The sequence below is a fragment of the Peromyscus leucopus genome, chromosome 14 (assembly GCF_004664715.2).
Source record: "Peromyscus leucopus breed LL Stock chromosome 14, UCI_PerLeu_2.1, whole genome shotgun sequence".
In the NCBI taxonomy this organism is placed as follows: Eukaryota; Metazoa; Chordata; class Mammalia; order Rodentia; family Cricetidae; genus Peromyscus; species Peromyscus leucopus.
Window position 1 is genome coordinate 24,916,780 of NC_051075.1, and position 15,780 is coordinate 24,932,559.

The 15,780-nt window shown below is 44.0% G+C and overlaps 1 protein-coding gene across 1 annotated transcript in view; it reads left to right on the forward strand.

The window, feature by feature from the left end:
- Brms1l (BRMS1 like transcriptional repressor) overlaps positions 1-15,780 on the forward strand; it is a 39,910-nt gene that overhangs the window by 8,140 nt on the left and 15,990 nt on the right. The window contains exons 3-4 of the mRNA XM_028869743.2: positions 5,935-6,062; positions 6,824-6,903. Coding sequence (XP_028725576.1) covers positions 5,935-6,062; positions 6,824-6,903 — 208 coding nt within the window. The remainder of the gene's footprint in view (positions 1-5,934; positions 6,063-6,823; positions 6,904-15,780) is intronic.

Here is a 15,780-nt window from a genome sequence, read left to right on the forward strand (position 1 = left end):
TCAAATATATGAACCTATGGGGACCATTCTTATTCAGACCACCACAAGGAGCTGGATGTAAAATTCTTTGCCATTTGCTTGGCATGTGGTAGGTGCCTAAGAGATATCAACTTTTCTCCCCACTTGACCTACTTTTTGCTTTTGGTCCTGGAGATTGAATCAGGGCCTGGCATGTGCTAGATAAGCACTCTATTACTGAGCTACACCAGCAACCCATTTTGAGAGAGGACTCTTGGCAAATTGTTGATGCTAGCCTCTACTCTGCTGCCCTTCTGCCCGGCCTCCTGAATAGGTGACATCACAGCTGTGCGTCACCACACTTCCGTTCACCCCTCCACTTCCCTGTTAATGCCAGAACGCTTGTGCAACTGGTGCCCCAGAAGTGGATCTCTTAGGAGTTCTTCTTTTCCTTGTGTGCTGGCTATTTTTTCTGTCAACTTGACACAATGTAGGGTTCTTCTGTGAAGAAGAAATTTTTAAGAAAAGGTTTATTTTATTTTTTTATGTATGACTATTTTGCCTGCATGTATGTCTGTATACCACATGTGTGCCTGGTATCGTGGAAGCCAGAGGAGAGCATTGGATCTCCTGGAACTGGACTTAACTTATAGATGGTTGTAAGCTACCATGTGGGTGCTGGGAATTGAACCCAGGTCTTCTGGAGAAAGCAGTGAGTGCTCTCAACCACTGAGCCATCTCTCCATTCTGGAAGAAAGAATCTTAATCAAGAAAATGCCTCCATAGGATTGGGCTATGGCAAATCTGTAAGGCATTTTCTTGATTGGTGATTAATGTGGGAGGGCCCATCCCACTGAAGATACGTGGTGCTGTTCCTGGGTTGGTGGTCCTATTGTGTATAAGAAAGCAGGCTGAGTAAGCCTTGGGAAGTAAGCCAGTAAGCAAGCAGCATTCTTCCATGATCTCTGCATTGATTCCTGTCTCCAGGTTGATGCCTTGAGTTCCTGCTCTGACTTCCCTGGATGATGGACTCTAAGCTGTAAAATGAAATCAACCCTTTCCTCCCTGAGTTGCTTTTGGTCATGATGTTTATCACAGCAACAGAAGCTAACTAAGACACTTGGAGACTGGATCTTGCTGTCTTGCCTAGCCTGGCCTCAAAGCTGACATTCTTCTGCCTCCATCTTCTGAGTACTGGGCTTGCAAGTGTCCAACATCATGCTCAGTGAAGTCCCCCAAGCAGGGTGGGGAGACAACGTGTTTACCATATTAATCCTGTTAATGCCATTTCTTCTCCTTCTTTGGGATTAGGGATGAATATATGAGTATTATTTTCTCCTAGTTTAACATATTAAAAATACAAAGAGTGTGTGTGTATATATATATATATATATATATATGTATATATATATATATGTATATGTATATATATATGTATATATGTGAGTGTGTATACACACACACACACACACACACACACACACACACACATTTTTGTTTGTTTTTGTCTTTTGAGACAGGGTTTCTCCATATAGCCCTGGCTGTCCTGGAATTTGTTATTTAGACCCAGCTGGCCTCAGACTCATAGAGATCAGCCTGCTTCTGCCTCCTGAGTTCTGGGATTAAAGGTGTGTACCACTATCACATGGCAGTATCATATTTTATTGTACAGGTTTACATTATTTTAGCATGTTTGGTGTCATGCCTGTAACTTCAACCCTTGAGAGGTAGGTGGATTGGCCATTCCAGATAAACCTAGGCCACATAGCAAGACTCTTTAAATAAAAGATTTCCATTGCTAATTTTAAATTAAAATTAGTTTGATTCCATTTGGGCAACATAGGGAGTTTATCTAGTATCATCCTGGCAAAGAGGAAGCAAATGTGTGTGTATGCTTTTTTTTTTAATTTATTTTTAATTTTTTTTTTTTTTAAGATTTGTTTATTTATTATGTACACAGTGCTCTGTCTGCACATATGCCTGCAGGCCAGAAGAGGGCACCAGATCTCATTACAGATGGCTGTGAGCCACCATGTGGGTGCTGGGAATTGAACTCAGGACCTTTGGAAGAACAGCCAGTGAGTGCTCTTAACCGCTGAGCCATCTCTCCAGCCCCATGTGTGTATGCTTTAAAAAATTATTTTTAATTATGTGTATGTGTGCACAGGGTGTGTTGGGGGTAGCTCTGGACACATGGGCGTGCAGGTGCTCCTGGAGGTCAGAAGTCAGCTTCCCTGCAAGTTGCTGTGAGCCACCTGATGTGTGCGGAAACCAACTCAGGCCTTCTGAGCGATCAGTACTCACTCTTAACCACTGAAATGTTTCTATGGGCCCAAAGTTAGGTCTTTATATTTTAGCAGAAGTAGCTCATAAATGAAGAATTTTTATGCAGTTCATTAAGATTTACCTGCCAATCTTGTGCAGTGTATTTTAGAGCTATCCAGCAACGGAAGATTGCTTTAAGTTCTCCTATGTGGGACAGCTTTGCAAGTAGTCACTGAATCCAATCTTGTTCACCTGGGCCATGTTGCTTTGCTGGTTCAACTATGATCACCAACTAGTTCCCCTTCCAAGCTTCTTTCATCTCTGGATGTATTAAAAGTACATCCATGATCATCACACAGGAATGTTCATTCTTTTTTTTTTTTTTTTTTTTTTTTTTTTTTTTTTTTTTAGTTTTTCGAGACAGAGTTTCTCTGTGTAGCTTTGCGCCTTTCCCCTTTGGAGACCAGGCTGGCCTCGTACTCACAGAGATCCGCCTGCCTCTGCCTCCCGAGCGCTGGGATTAAAGGCGTGCGCCACCGCTGCCCGGCAGAATGTTCATTCTTGAGTGTAGATGTAACCAACAGTCTTATTAAATAAGAAACACAGAACCAATGTAAAAGAGAAAGCTGAGAGGTCAGAGCTCAGAGCTAAAATCTCACCCTTCCTCCTGCAGTGTCCCAGCTTCCCAAAAGAGAGCTATATCCTGTCTGTCCGTCTTTTTATAGTATTTTGTTCTGCCCTCTCATTGGTTGTAAACCCAAACACGTGACTGCCTCGTCACTGTCTGTATGTACAGCCCCCCAGGTCTTAAAGGCGTGTGTCTCCAATGCTGGCTGTATCCCTGAACACACAGAGATCTATGGGATTAAAGGCGTGTGCCACCACCGCCACACTCTTGCTATGGCTCTAATAGTTCTGACCCCCGGGTAACTTTATTTATTAACATACAATCAAAATCACATTTCAGTACAATTAGATTACCACCACACTTGAGGAATTGATTTATAGGACTGTGTACCAGAAAAAAAAAGGCAATTTTTGCATTGGGTTTAAAATCTTTGCTTTTCCATCTTGCTCCAAGTGCCTTGCCTATTTTTAGCCCCTCATACTTTGTATCTCTGTCGGGTGTCTTCAAGCTTTAGAAGAGATAGGGAATGATACAATTGTGCTGCTCCTCCGGGTCTAGAATCCTAGAGCACTGAAGAGATCTGCATAAAGCCTCCAGCCCAGCTGGAGTGTGTAGGTGACATCTTCCACTGCCTTCAAAAGACAGGGGGGTTTGTACCAGATTCTCAGTCACTAACATTTTCAGTCACTAACATTATTCAAATTTAGATTTATTCATTTTTTGTATGCGTTTTGCCTGCATGCATGCCCTGTGCCCTCAGGTCAGAAGAGGGCATTAGATCACCTGGACCCAGCGTTAGGGATGGTTGTGAGCCACCACCTGGGTGCTGGGACCATCTCTCTGCTCCCCTCATTCATTTGAATACTTGACAATGAGCTAATGATTGAGCATTTACTCTGTAATAGGATAGTTACTGTCAAAGGGTGTGTTTCTTGAATTTGAGCTTGAGTCCCAAGCTTATAGAATTTTTATTGATTTTTAAGGAATCTATTTTTTGGAAAGGGTAGATGAGCTGGTCAGGATGGCATATGCTTGTAACTCCAGTGCCAGGGGGTAAGGCAGGAAGATTGAAAGTCCCGGGCTAGCCTGGGGTACATAGTGAGACCCTGTCTTTAAAAGTTATATATTTATTAATTTATATCCTCTTCATTTAAATTCCATCCAAAATTCAAAGAGCTCTCTCAATATTTTGTATATATTTGATGTTCTTCAGGTGTGTTACCTTTCTGTCAACGTTTTAGTGAGTTTTCTTTAAAATCTGTTATAATTTAAAAAAACTATCAATCATATCATACTTCTGGCGTTATATGTTTATGGTTGTATTTTGAGCCCAGGAAACTTTAACCCAGAGGTAGGAGAGTATTGTTTTGACAGTTAGCCACACTCTATGTTGTTGTTGCTGAGGGACCATGTAGACAAAAGTGGACTGTTGATTACGTTAACTCTCAAACTTGCCTCGCCATTTAAGAATGAACCTGTTGGAGACAGAGGCAGGGGGGTTTGGGAGTTCGAGGCCAGCCTGGTCTACACAGCAAGTTCCAAGACAGAAACCCCATCTTGAAAAAGCAAAAACAAACAAAAAAAAATTAATAGGATTTCCTGTTAAAAAGAACCCTATATTATGGAATTATTTTCAGAAATAAACATTTTCTCACATATTGAATCTTTTTGATAATCTGACTATTACATCAACTGGTAAGGTTTTTTTTTCCCCCCACTTGGTATTGCTGAGTGAACCCCATGCCTTGTACATTCTAGGTAAGTGTTATATTTATTGCTAAGCTACTTTCCTAGCTTTAAATTAAGGGGATTTCCCCAACTTTTCTCTTTCTACAGTATCTGTAAGCATATTCGTGAATAGGGACAATAGAGACCCCTTACCAATTTTTCATTTCATCCTTTTTGAAAGCATTTATTTTTTTTAGATTTTATTATATTTTTATTTTATGTGTATTTGTGGTTTACGCACATTTATGTCTATGTACCATGGGTGCAATGCCTGTGATGGCCACAAGAGGGTGTCAGATACCTTTAGACTGGAGTTACAGATAGTTGTTAGGTATCATGTGGGTGCTGGGATTTGAACCTGCGTCCTCTGGTTGTTTTTTTTTTTTTTTTAAGTGTGTGTGTGTGTGTGTGTGTGTGTGTGTGCGTGTGCATTTGTACCATGGTGTCTGCCAGAGGACAAGTGGCAGGAGCCAGTTCTCTCTTTCTACCCTGTGGTTCTGGGGGTGAAACTTAGGCCATCAGTTTGGGTAGCAAATGCCTTTACTCACTGGGCCTAAGGTGTAGCCCAGGCTGCCCTCCAGCTGGCGGTCCTCCTGCTTCTGCCTTTTAGCATCGCCGCCGAGTGTGCCTCCACACTGGCTCCTCACTTCTGTGTGGTTTATTGCCTCGGAGTCCAGGCCGTGCAGCGCTCACCGTATCGCCCAGACTGCCTCAGACTTAGGCTCTTTCTGCCTCCGTTTCCAAATGCTGGGATTGCAGCAGCCTCGTGTGGGGCCAGCTGGGCTTAGCTTCCGTTCTTCATCTCTTCGTCCACCAGCTCATTTTACTTTACTTACTGTGACAATAATATAATCAATACCCAAACTATTAAAAGTGATTTCCTTATTTCCTTTAAGCTTAGTATTTAAAGTAACCTTTCCTTTTAGATTTGATTTATTGTTGTCCATTTAAAACAAAGATTGGGAGTCTCAAACTAGTCATTTCGTTTTCTTTCCACTTTTATTGTTTTGAGATGGTTCTTGCTGCGTTGTCCAGTCCATCTTCTTTCCTCACTCCCCTCCCCAGTAGTTTTAGACAACAGACAAAGGCCGCTGAGCCTGAAGTTTAATTGCATTTTTTTGTTGTGACTAAAGAGTGATACCAATTTAAAAAACACCTTGGACTGGTATCTAGTTGAATATTACAATGTATATAAAGTCAAATAATGTGAATTTTCTGATTGCAGTCAAGGCCGGAGTGCATTTGATAGGTTATTGGAACATGAGCACTTCTAGAAAATAGTAATGCATGGGGGTGGCATGTTGCTCTTCTTTGTTGGGCATTTTAATTAATGTCTTAATTTTTGCTTTGTTAAGACTTTATAAAGAACGGTTGAGTCAGGTGGATGCAAAGCTCCAAGAGGTCATAGCTGGTAAAGCACCAGAGTATTTGGAACCGCTGGCAACTTTACAAGAAAATATGCAGATCCGCACGAAGGTCGCAGGTAGGAGCGTGAGACATTTTGTACACTTTGTGACGCTTTGGTTCTGTGGCGTTGTTTGGGTGAATATGTTGCGGATGGCATAGGTCCAGGTATCTGCTACCCTCCTTGATGGTTCAGACAGCTGATTATGTCCCCAGGCCGCCTGTGACTTGGCCTTGAGTAGCCCATCTAGAGTTACCTGCTTGCCAGTCTGCATGTGCACATGTGCATGGTCTTGCTGCCTGTTTTATGTCCCCTTGTTCCCTGTGAGGCCAGCACTTGGCCTCTGCCCATTGGGAGCACTCTCAAATGGTCTGCCTTGTTCTGTCCCTCACACAGTTAGTCGTCTTCCAGCTTTGGACTCTGAAGAGACTAGTTTGGATACAGTAAAGTATCCATTTCTTGCTTTGGTTATGTATGCCCGATGAAACCAGAGTTTATTGTCTGTCTCTCTTCTGTTAGGAGAAACCTGAGGATTGTTTTCATCAGAAAAGGATTGTGCTTTTTATTTTGACCATTTTCTAGCGAACATTTAGGAGTGTTCTTAGAAGTATGAGGCACAACAAAAAGTAGCCATGTGATTTCTTCCTAGCTCACGAACTCTTACTTTCTCATCTTCCTTGTTATGCGTTTTGACTGAGTCTTTTTTTCCCAAGGGTAAAGTTGGAATCACTTGTGCCTTTCTTATTGAGTCGTCTTATAAACTATGTGGAGACGACGGTAGGGAAGCACTGAGGACGCTGTATTGCCGACATAATCAGAATCACTGTGCTTGGTTGCAGGCATCTATAGAGAGCTCTGCCTGGAGTCTGTGAAGAACAAATACGAATGTGAGATCCAGGCTTCCCGCCAGCACTGTGAGGTACCGTCCCGTCTCACTGTAACCGCATCTCTCGAGTCCTTCTGAGTCAGTCAGGGAAACAGCGTTCAGGGGTTCTCTAGCTCCTCACGGGGGTGAGTGTAAAGGAGCGCAGTTCTCCTGGAGGCTGGACTGGAGACGGGACTCAAAGGAGCACAGGAAAGACTCGGGATCATTTCAGAAGTTTTGCAGCTGTTACTTTAAAAAGTATTTACATTATGGTGCTGGAAACGGTCCTAGAGCCCTGTACAGGCAAGTGCCGCAGCGCTGGGTGCAGCCACAGCCCGAGACTGTTACTTCAGAGAAGTAGGTAGTGATCGGTCATCAGACAACTGAAATTATAGCATTACTAGCACAATATAGAACTTTAGGCCAAGAATGTATATGCCCTAGTGCAGCTAGAGCATCGGGCTGTAGAATTAATTTTTGACTGTCTGAACTGGTGTCCACATTTTAGGGTAGCATTTTCTATGAGAAAAAAATATAGGTGCGTTTTCTTTATGTCGTGTTGATATTGAACAGTGTTTAGGATCATCATGCTAATTTTTCAAATAACTTCATAAGACTTAAATATCTTAAAAGGCTGAGACAATAAATAAGGGGACAAGTTCTAGAATGACTCCTATTTTTAATTAAAAATATTATTTTATGTAAATATGTGTTTTGCCTGAATGTATGTCTGTGTACCTGTGCATGCCTGGTATCCTCGGAAGCTGGAAGAGAGCATTGGATTCCCTGGGACTAGAGTTACAGATGGTTGTGAGCCACTAGTGGGTGCTGGGGATTTAACCTGGGACTTTTGCAAGGCCAGCAAGTGCTCTTAATCACTGAACCATCTCTCCAGCCCCTAACCCTCCTTATTTTAATATACCATATCCGAACAGGTATAAAAGCAGTGGCCCCTATTGCTTTTTTTTGAGACAAGATCTCAATGTGAATCCATACTTAGTTTGGAACTAGATATGTAGACCTGCTGTCCTTGAACTTCCAGAGATCTACCTGCATCTGTCTCCTGAGTGCTGGTTTAAAGGTGCATGCCTTTAATGCACCACACTCAGACTATTGCTTTTTCCTCCTTCCTTCTTGAGACAGGGTCTTACTGTGTAGTACAGGCTGGCCTTGAGCTTTCCATCCTCCTGCCTCTGCTTCTTAAAGACAGTGATAACAGGTGTGCCACCATGCCAGGCACACTGGTAATATTTTGTTTAGATGTTTCGTTCCTTTGTTTATAAGTGAAATTTAGTTTTCAAATTTCAGGACTGTCTTTGATGTATAAGACAAAATAGGAATAATTGATATTTTCTGTGCTGTAGAAATAATGTATTTAAGACTTTAGCTGTAGCCCAATGAGTGTTAAGTATGAGTGTTAAGATTTAAAAATGTTTAGCTTGCTGTGCACCAAGTGTGTGCAGTGCCCAGGGAGGCCAGAAGAGGGCACTAGTCTCTCCTGAACTGGAGTTACAGACAGTTGTTAGCCTGCATGTTGGTGCTGAGTACACTGTGTTAGTTATCTCCAGTGGAGTACTTCCTTAGGCTTTCCTTGACTTCATGAGATCTCTTATTTATTTTTCATGATGCTGCAGATTTAATCTGGGGCTTTACTTGCTAATATTTAAGAGCAAGGTTTTGTAAATTTGGAATATCAATACTGATGCTGTATTTTTATTGAATTCTGCTGGAGAGTGCACAATTTTGATATGTTCCATTATTGGTGATGTTACTTGGATCACTTGATTGGAATTGCAGCTTTCTCTAAGTAAACTTTAAAACTATGCAAACAACTTGTTTCTCATAACAACTTTCTATTAATTTGTTTGTGTTAATATAAAGTCATTGTTTCTTTATTTTTGTTTGCTTTTGTCTATTACTTCCTGAGGGAAATATGTTAAAATTTCTATGTGTGTATCTTAGTTAAGACTTTTATTGCTATGAAGAGAGAACATGACCATGGCAACTCTCATAAAGAAAACATTTAACTGGGACTGGCTTACAGTTCAGAGGTTCAGTCCATTATCATCATGGTGAGACATGACAGCATGCAGGCAGACATGGTGCTGGAGAAGGAGCTGAGATTCTACATCTTGATCTGCAGGCAGCAGAAGGAGACTGTGTACCACACTGGACATAGCTTGAGTATATATGAGACCTCAAAGCCCATCCCTGCAGTGACACACCTCCTAATACTTCCCAAATAGTTCCACCAACTGGATACCAAGTGTTCCCACCTGAGAGCCTTTGGGGGCGGGCGGCTCTCACTCAACTCAGACAGTATCCGTCTCTAACAGATGTATCTTTGTCTGGAGACAGTATTGAGGAGCTGTTCTCACAGCAGCTTCCAGGTGTGCGGTGTGTTGTTAGCGCCAGTGGTCACCCTGCTGTGCGGTAGGTCCAGGATCTCTCTTGTCTAAGTGTGGTGTCTGTTGGCCAGCATCTCCTGTCCCTTCCCATCCCCAGTGCCTGGTGACTCCCAGTCTACCCTCTGCTGCTGTGAGTTTGCTGCGCTCTTTCTTCCGAGTCTACATATAAGTAAGATACCACAGCACTTGTCTCTCTCTGTCTGGTTTGTTTTACTTAGAATAAGGTTCATCCATGTCACAAATAACAGGATTTTGTTCTTTGTAAAGGCTAAATAATGTTCCACCATTATTATATGTCTATTTTCTATGTATCACATTTTCTTTATTCATTCGTCTGGGGGTGGTCAGTTAGGTTGATTATTCCGTAGAGTGGATATTGTGAATAACTCTGCAGTGAATGTGGGTGGTGTACATTTACGTCTTTGACATAGTATATTGTTTTCCTTTTTGGCTTTTCAGACAGTCCCCCTATTCACTGTGTAGCCAGAGATGACCATGAACTCCAGGTTTCCCTGCCTCTGCCTTCCAAGTGTTGTGATTCCATGTGCTCACCACTACACCCTGCTAGATGTTGTTATTGTTGGCTAGTGTCAGTGGATTTAAAAATCAGTGTTTCCTCCCCTCTCCTCCCATCCCTTCCCCTCTCCCATCTCCTCTCCCCTTTTTTCCCCTCTTCCTCTTCCTCAAAACAGTCTCACTATGTATGTAGCCTTGGCTAGCCTGGAACTTATGTGGACAGGCTGGCTTCAAACTCACAGAGATCTTGCCTTCACCTCCCACGTGCTAGGGGACAGGAATGTGCCATTCATTATGCACAGCTTTTAATGAGATTAAAGATTTCTAATATCTCCTTATATCTCTATAAGTTTTTACTTAGTCACACACATCTTATAATTTTTATACATTTTAATAACTTTAATTTTTAACCTTTTTCTATCTCTGCAATAATGATTTTGATCTTGAGATCTAATTTGTCTGAGTAACAGCCATCCTAGTTTGATTTGGCCTGGGGGAGTTGGCTGCTAAATTTTTAATTTCTTTATTTTTTATCTTATTATTTATTTATATTTTATATACATTGGTGTTTTACCTGCATGTGTGTCTGTGCGAAGGTGTCAGATCCCCTAAAACTGGAGTTACAGGCAGTTTTGACTGCCATGTGGGGTGTTGAATTGAACTTGGATCCTCTGGAAGAGCAACCAGTGCTCTTAACCACTGAGCCATCTCTCCAATCCCTCTTTTTTTTTTTAGACAGGATTTCTTTGTATAGCCCTGGCCTTAAAGTCATATAGATCCGCCTGCCTCTGCCTCCTTAGTGTTGGGATTAAAGGCGTGAGCCACCACTGCCTGGATTGAATTTTTTTTCTAAGCTTTTTTTTTTCTTTTGACTTTGTATTATTCTGTATTGCTTTTCAAATCGCATATGCCTTTTATTCAAACTTTATCTGTTTTTTTATTTTTAGATTTATTTTACTTTTTTAAAAAAGATTTACTTATTTATTATGTATACAGTGTTGTGTCTGCATGTATCCCTGCAGGCCAGAAGAGGGAGCCAGATCTCATTTCAGATGGTTGTGAGCCACCATGTGGTTGCTGGGAATTGAACTCAGGACCTCTGGAAGAACAGCCAGTGCTCTTAACCTCTGAGCCATCTCCCCAGCCCCCAGATTTATTTTACTTTTATCTATATGTATGAGTGCCTGCGTGTGTGTGTGTGTGTGTGTGTGTGTGTGTGTGTGTGTGTGTGTGTACACCATGGCCATGCCCGTGCCCACAGAGTGGAACTGGAATGACAGGCATTATGAACTGCCTGGTGCAGGTGCTGGAACCGAACCCCAGTTCTCTGCAAGAGCAGTAAGTGCTCTTAACCACCGAGCCACCTCTCCAGCCACTTTGTCTGTGTTTTAACTGGTAACTTTGGTTCACTGATATTTAGAGTGGTTGTTTAATACCAGTGTGTTTTCTTTTCTGTGTCTACCTCTGCTTGTGCCACTGTGCCTGGCTCTTTCTGATTTGTTCCTTCTTTTTTGTTTTAAAGATTTATTTTGTGTGTGTGTGTGTGTGTGTGTGTGTGTGTGTGTGTGTGTAGGTGGTTTTGCCTGTGTGTTTGTATATGTACTGTGTGTGTGTGCAGTGCATGTGGAGACCAGAAGAGGGCATCAGATTGCCTGGAACTGGAGTTGCAGATGGCGGTGAGCTGCTATGTGGGTGCTGGAGCCAAAGCCAGGGTCCCTCCAAGAGCTGTGAGTGCTCTAGAGATAGCAGTGAGCCATCTCTAGCCCAGTGACTTATACTTTGAATGCCTTGTCTTTAATATTTAATTTTCATTTTAGTCCTTATTATAGCATTATGCCATAGGAATTATTTTAAGCATGTGAAATGGGGTCAATGAAACTGAGAGGTTGAGTGATTTACTCAGGCTCACATAATTAATGATCAGCAAAACCAGAATTGGTATCCTTTGTTCTTTCTCATTATTCATGTACCTTGCCATTCAGTCTAAACTTCATCAGTCAGGGCTTTTTGTCTGCTTATTTTGTAGTTCTTATATTTGACTTACAGAGAAGTAAGTGAGAGTCAAGAGAAGGAGAAAGGCGGAAGACACGGTTCCACGTGTCTCTGTCTGCTTGAGTAGCAGCAGGTAGGGAGGAGCAGCCTGGCTTTGAGACTAGACGCGTGCATACGGGTACACATGCAGAGAGTGTACTGCTACTTTGCTGAGGGATAGAGGCAGCAGAGAGGATGTGTCAAATTAGGAGATTGAAGTGTAGAGTACTAGTGTCCCACTTGAAGAAGGCTGGGGAAGCTTTATTTAGGCCAGCTCTTTGAGCCTCACTACAAGGCTTGCAGTGACTATCAAGATTGGACAGCAGTGGCTAGGGATAGAGCTCAGTTAGCAGAGTGCTTGCCACACACACGCACAGAGCCCTCAGGTTCATCCTCAGCGACTCATAAAACTGGGTATGGAGGTAGCATGTGCCTGGAACCCAGCACTTGGGAGGGGGAGGGGGAGGGGGAGGACTAAGGACCAGCATGGGCTACATGAGACTGTCCCTGAAACACACACACACACACACACACACACACACACACACACACACACATTGATGTATTGATTGATTGATTTAGTAGCAGGTGGGAGCCAGGACTCAGAGGCCTTCAGAGTCAGTCCAGCTTCAGGTTTTTGAGAAGATTGATGAGAATTCTTCAAGGTTCTGATGTCTTTTGGTCAACAAGAACCTGAGTGTGGATCCCCAGAACATGTGTAAAAGCCTGGTGTGTGGCAGTGAGTAGCTGTAACCTCAGCCCCGGGCAGAGAGGATAGAGACATCCCTGAAGCTTGCTGACCTTGTAGTACAGCCCAGTCGGTGACTCCAGGTTCAGTGAGAGAGCCTGCCTCAAAAACCAAGGTGGAAGTGATCGAAGATGCCTGATTTTGACCTCTGGTCTCCACATGCAAAATACACGTGTGCACATGCACTCATCTGCACACACACACACACACACACACACACACGCACGCACACGAGCGCATATAGACATATACAGGCTAAAAATAAAGTTTGCTTTTGATTTATAAGCTTAGTAAATGTCTATTACTAAAATTTGAAAATTAAGTCTAAAGAAGGAACTGAAATTACAATTTACCATGCAGAGATAATCATTGTTAATAAGTGAGCATGTTTGTATATATTTTCTAACATAGCTGGATGGTTCTGAACAACTCTTTAGTGTTCTAATGTATTATAAGCAGGGTTTCATGCACATGCTGTGGTTCTAAATACTCTTTGAAGGTGTGTTTCCTGTAGGTCACGTGCACATACCCTTCTGAAGGCATAGGCTTACAGTGTAAAGAAGTGTGTGCTGTCTTATTTTAAACTGCATCTCAGTGGCTGTTATTTGTGACTTTTAGATGCGGCCTCTGGAGTTATGCCTTATTTCTGTCATTTAGATGTGGTTAGTTTTTTGTTAGCAGAAGCAAGCATTCTGTGAGCTTCTTCATTCCTTTCTTCTTATGACATTGTGTCATGGTTTTGTTTTTTCCCTACTTGTAAGTATTGTTCACGAGCTAGAGTTACGGTCTGCTGTTGAAACACAGGACAGATAATGCCTGTGTATACCATGTCTGTTTGTGCAGAGGTTGGTACTAACTAGATTTTAAAAAACTTTGCAATTAAAATTTACATTAAACCTGAGGAAAAAGTTACGGTGTACCTAAACTTTTCTCCTGCATCAATCACTTTTGTCTCTGTGGTGGGAACGAATAGCAATAATAATAACTAATAATAACCCTTGGTTTACTGTTGGTTAGCGTTTTTCTTCCTCAGTACTGAGACTGAACACAGGCTTTGCACGTGCTGTTCAGGAGCTCCACCCTGGACTCTGTCCCTGGCCCTTTACTTACTTCCTATTATTATTTTTTTAACTTTCCTTTTATTTATTCTTTGTGTCTTTCACATCATGCATCTCCATCCCATTCATTTCCTGTCCCTTTGTATCTACCCTCTGCCCTTGCAGCCTCTTCCCCAAAATAAACTAAAAATTTAAGAGAAAAAGAAAAGGAAAATCTTCTCATGGAAGCTGTAGTATGATATAGTGAGTCACGCAGTAAACCCTTTTCTCCATATGTCTTTACGTGCATTGTCCACAGCAGAGTCACTGGTCTGGTTGAGGCCTCTGGTTTCTGCTCACTATCGACGCTGGGCTTCACTGGGACTCCTCTTGGATGTCCTGTTGTTGCCCTGTGTTGTGGAGATCCTGCAGCTTTGGGTCTGCAGGACTGATCCCTTCACGTGCTCCAGTAGATCACAAATGGTGTGGATGTTGCGGTGGGCCAACTCATAAGCCTGGTTCTGGGCCTGGGTAGGTGCAGGGTTGGTCAGCCCGCCAGCTCTCCCTTGTCCTCACCACCAGGTGGAGCTCTCCAGCATTGCTCTGGCCAGTTCAGCCCTTGCAGCCAGCTCTCCCACACCTACACCTTCAGGGCCAGCTCTACTGTGTTGCCCAGTGGAGGTGTAGGGGCCATTCTCCCGAGTGCTGCAGCTGGTGAGGGGCAGGACCAGCTCTCCCGCTCTTAGGACCTCAGGGCCAGCTCTCCCACCTGCTATAGGCAGCGAAGGGTGGGGGTGGAGGGGTGCAGAGTGGGGGTGGGGTGGGGTGGGGTGAGTTTCTCTCTCCCCAGTCCACACCACCGTATGGCGGATGAGGGGCGGGGCCAGATCTCCCATGCTGGGAAGCTCACCCACACCCCTGTCAGTAGGGGCAGCTCTACTCTGCTGTCCAGACAAGGTGCAGGGCCTGCTTTCCTGAGTGTTGGAGCTGGTGGAGGGGAGGGTCAGTGCCCTCACCAGCTGGAGGCAGTAGGGGCAAGGAGGGAGGGCATCTTTCCCTCGCCCCCCTCACCACACCACAGACGAGGGAGGTGGTACCAGCTATGCCCCTGTCCACAGGTTCAACTTGACTGGGCTCCCCAGGCAAGGCGCAGGGCTCCATCTCCTGAGTGAGGGCTGCAGCTGGTGAGGGTTTGGGTCAGATCCCCCCGCCTGCTGCAGGTGGAGAGGGGAGGAGAGCATCTTTCCCTCACCCACACCACCACACGGCAGACTAGAGGGGGTGCCGCTGCTCGTCCCATCTCACGCCCTCAGGGACAGCTTGACTACACCCCCGCGAACAGGGTCAGCTCTATCCGGCTGCCCAGGTGAGGTGTAGGACCCTCTCTCCTGAGTGCTTCAGCCCGTGAGGGGCAAGACCAGCTCTCCCTAGTGTTGCAGCCAGCGAGGGCCGGGCCAACCCTCTACAGCCCTGTCCTCTCTGCTTTTGGTGGTGTCAGGAGCCACAGACGAGCGAGCGCCGTGAACCCAGACAAGGGTCCTGGCAGCGGCCCAGGCCCAGACATCATCATGGCCTTCGTGGCAATCAAGTCACCCACCTCAGCCTTCTGCTTTTGCCTCTTCAGATATGCCTCTCTCTCTCTCTCTCTCTCCCCCCCTCCTTCCCTCCCTCCCTCCCTCCCTCCCATCACACAGCATACATTTTGGCCAGACTGGCCTTGAACTCACTTGGTAGTCCAGGTAGGCCTTGAATTTGTAATAAGTTATACTATCAGGCTAACTTACCTGCTTGCTTTTCAGTTCTCCCCAGAGATTCTTACAGATTTGTGAAAAATCTTCTGAAGTTGTTACTTTTAAAAAATAAAGTCAAAATTACAGTTCCATTGACCTCCCCCAAAGCCTGTGTGAACAAATGAAAGTGCATGTTTCTGTAATGGGGTGCTGATAGTTGTCGGGGGAGTTGGCTGAGCTTACTAATCTCTTTGACAAAGAGTTGAACATCTGGGACGGACCAAGCCACGGGAATATAACAAAGTATCTGTTTTAGTTCTTTGTGATGGGAGGGGTCCTAAGACTGGGAGTCGGCTAAATGGAGCCGGCTTCGGTATTTCCCAGGGCTCCTGCACATCCCCTTCCCCAGTGATCTGGTTTTACCTGCCCCCGTGCCTTCCTGCTGTCTCCCCTCACAGCGG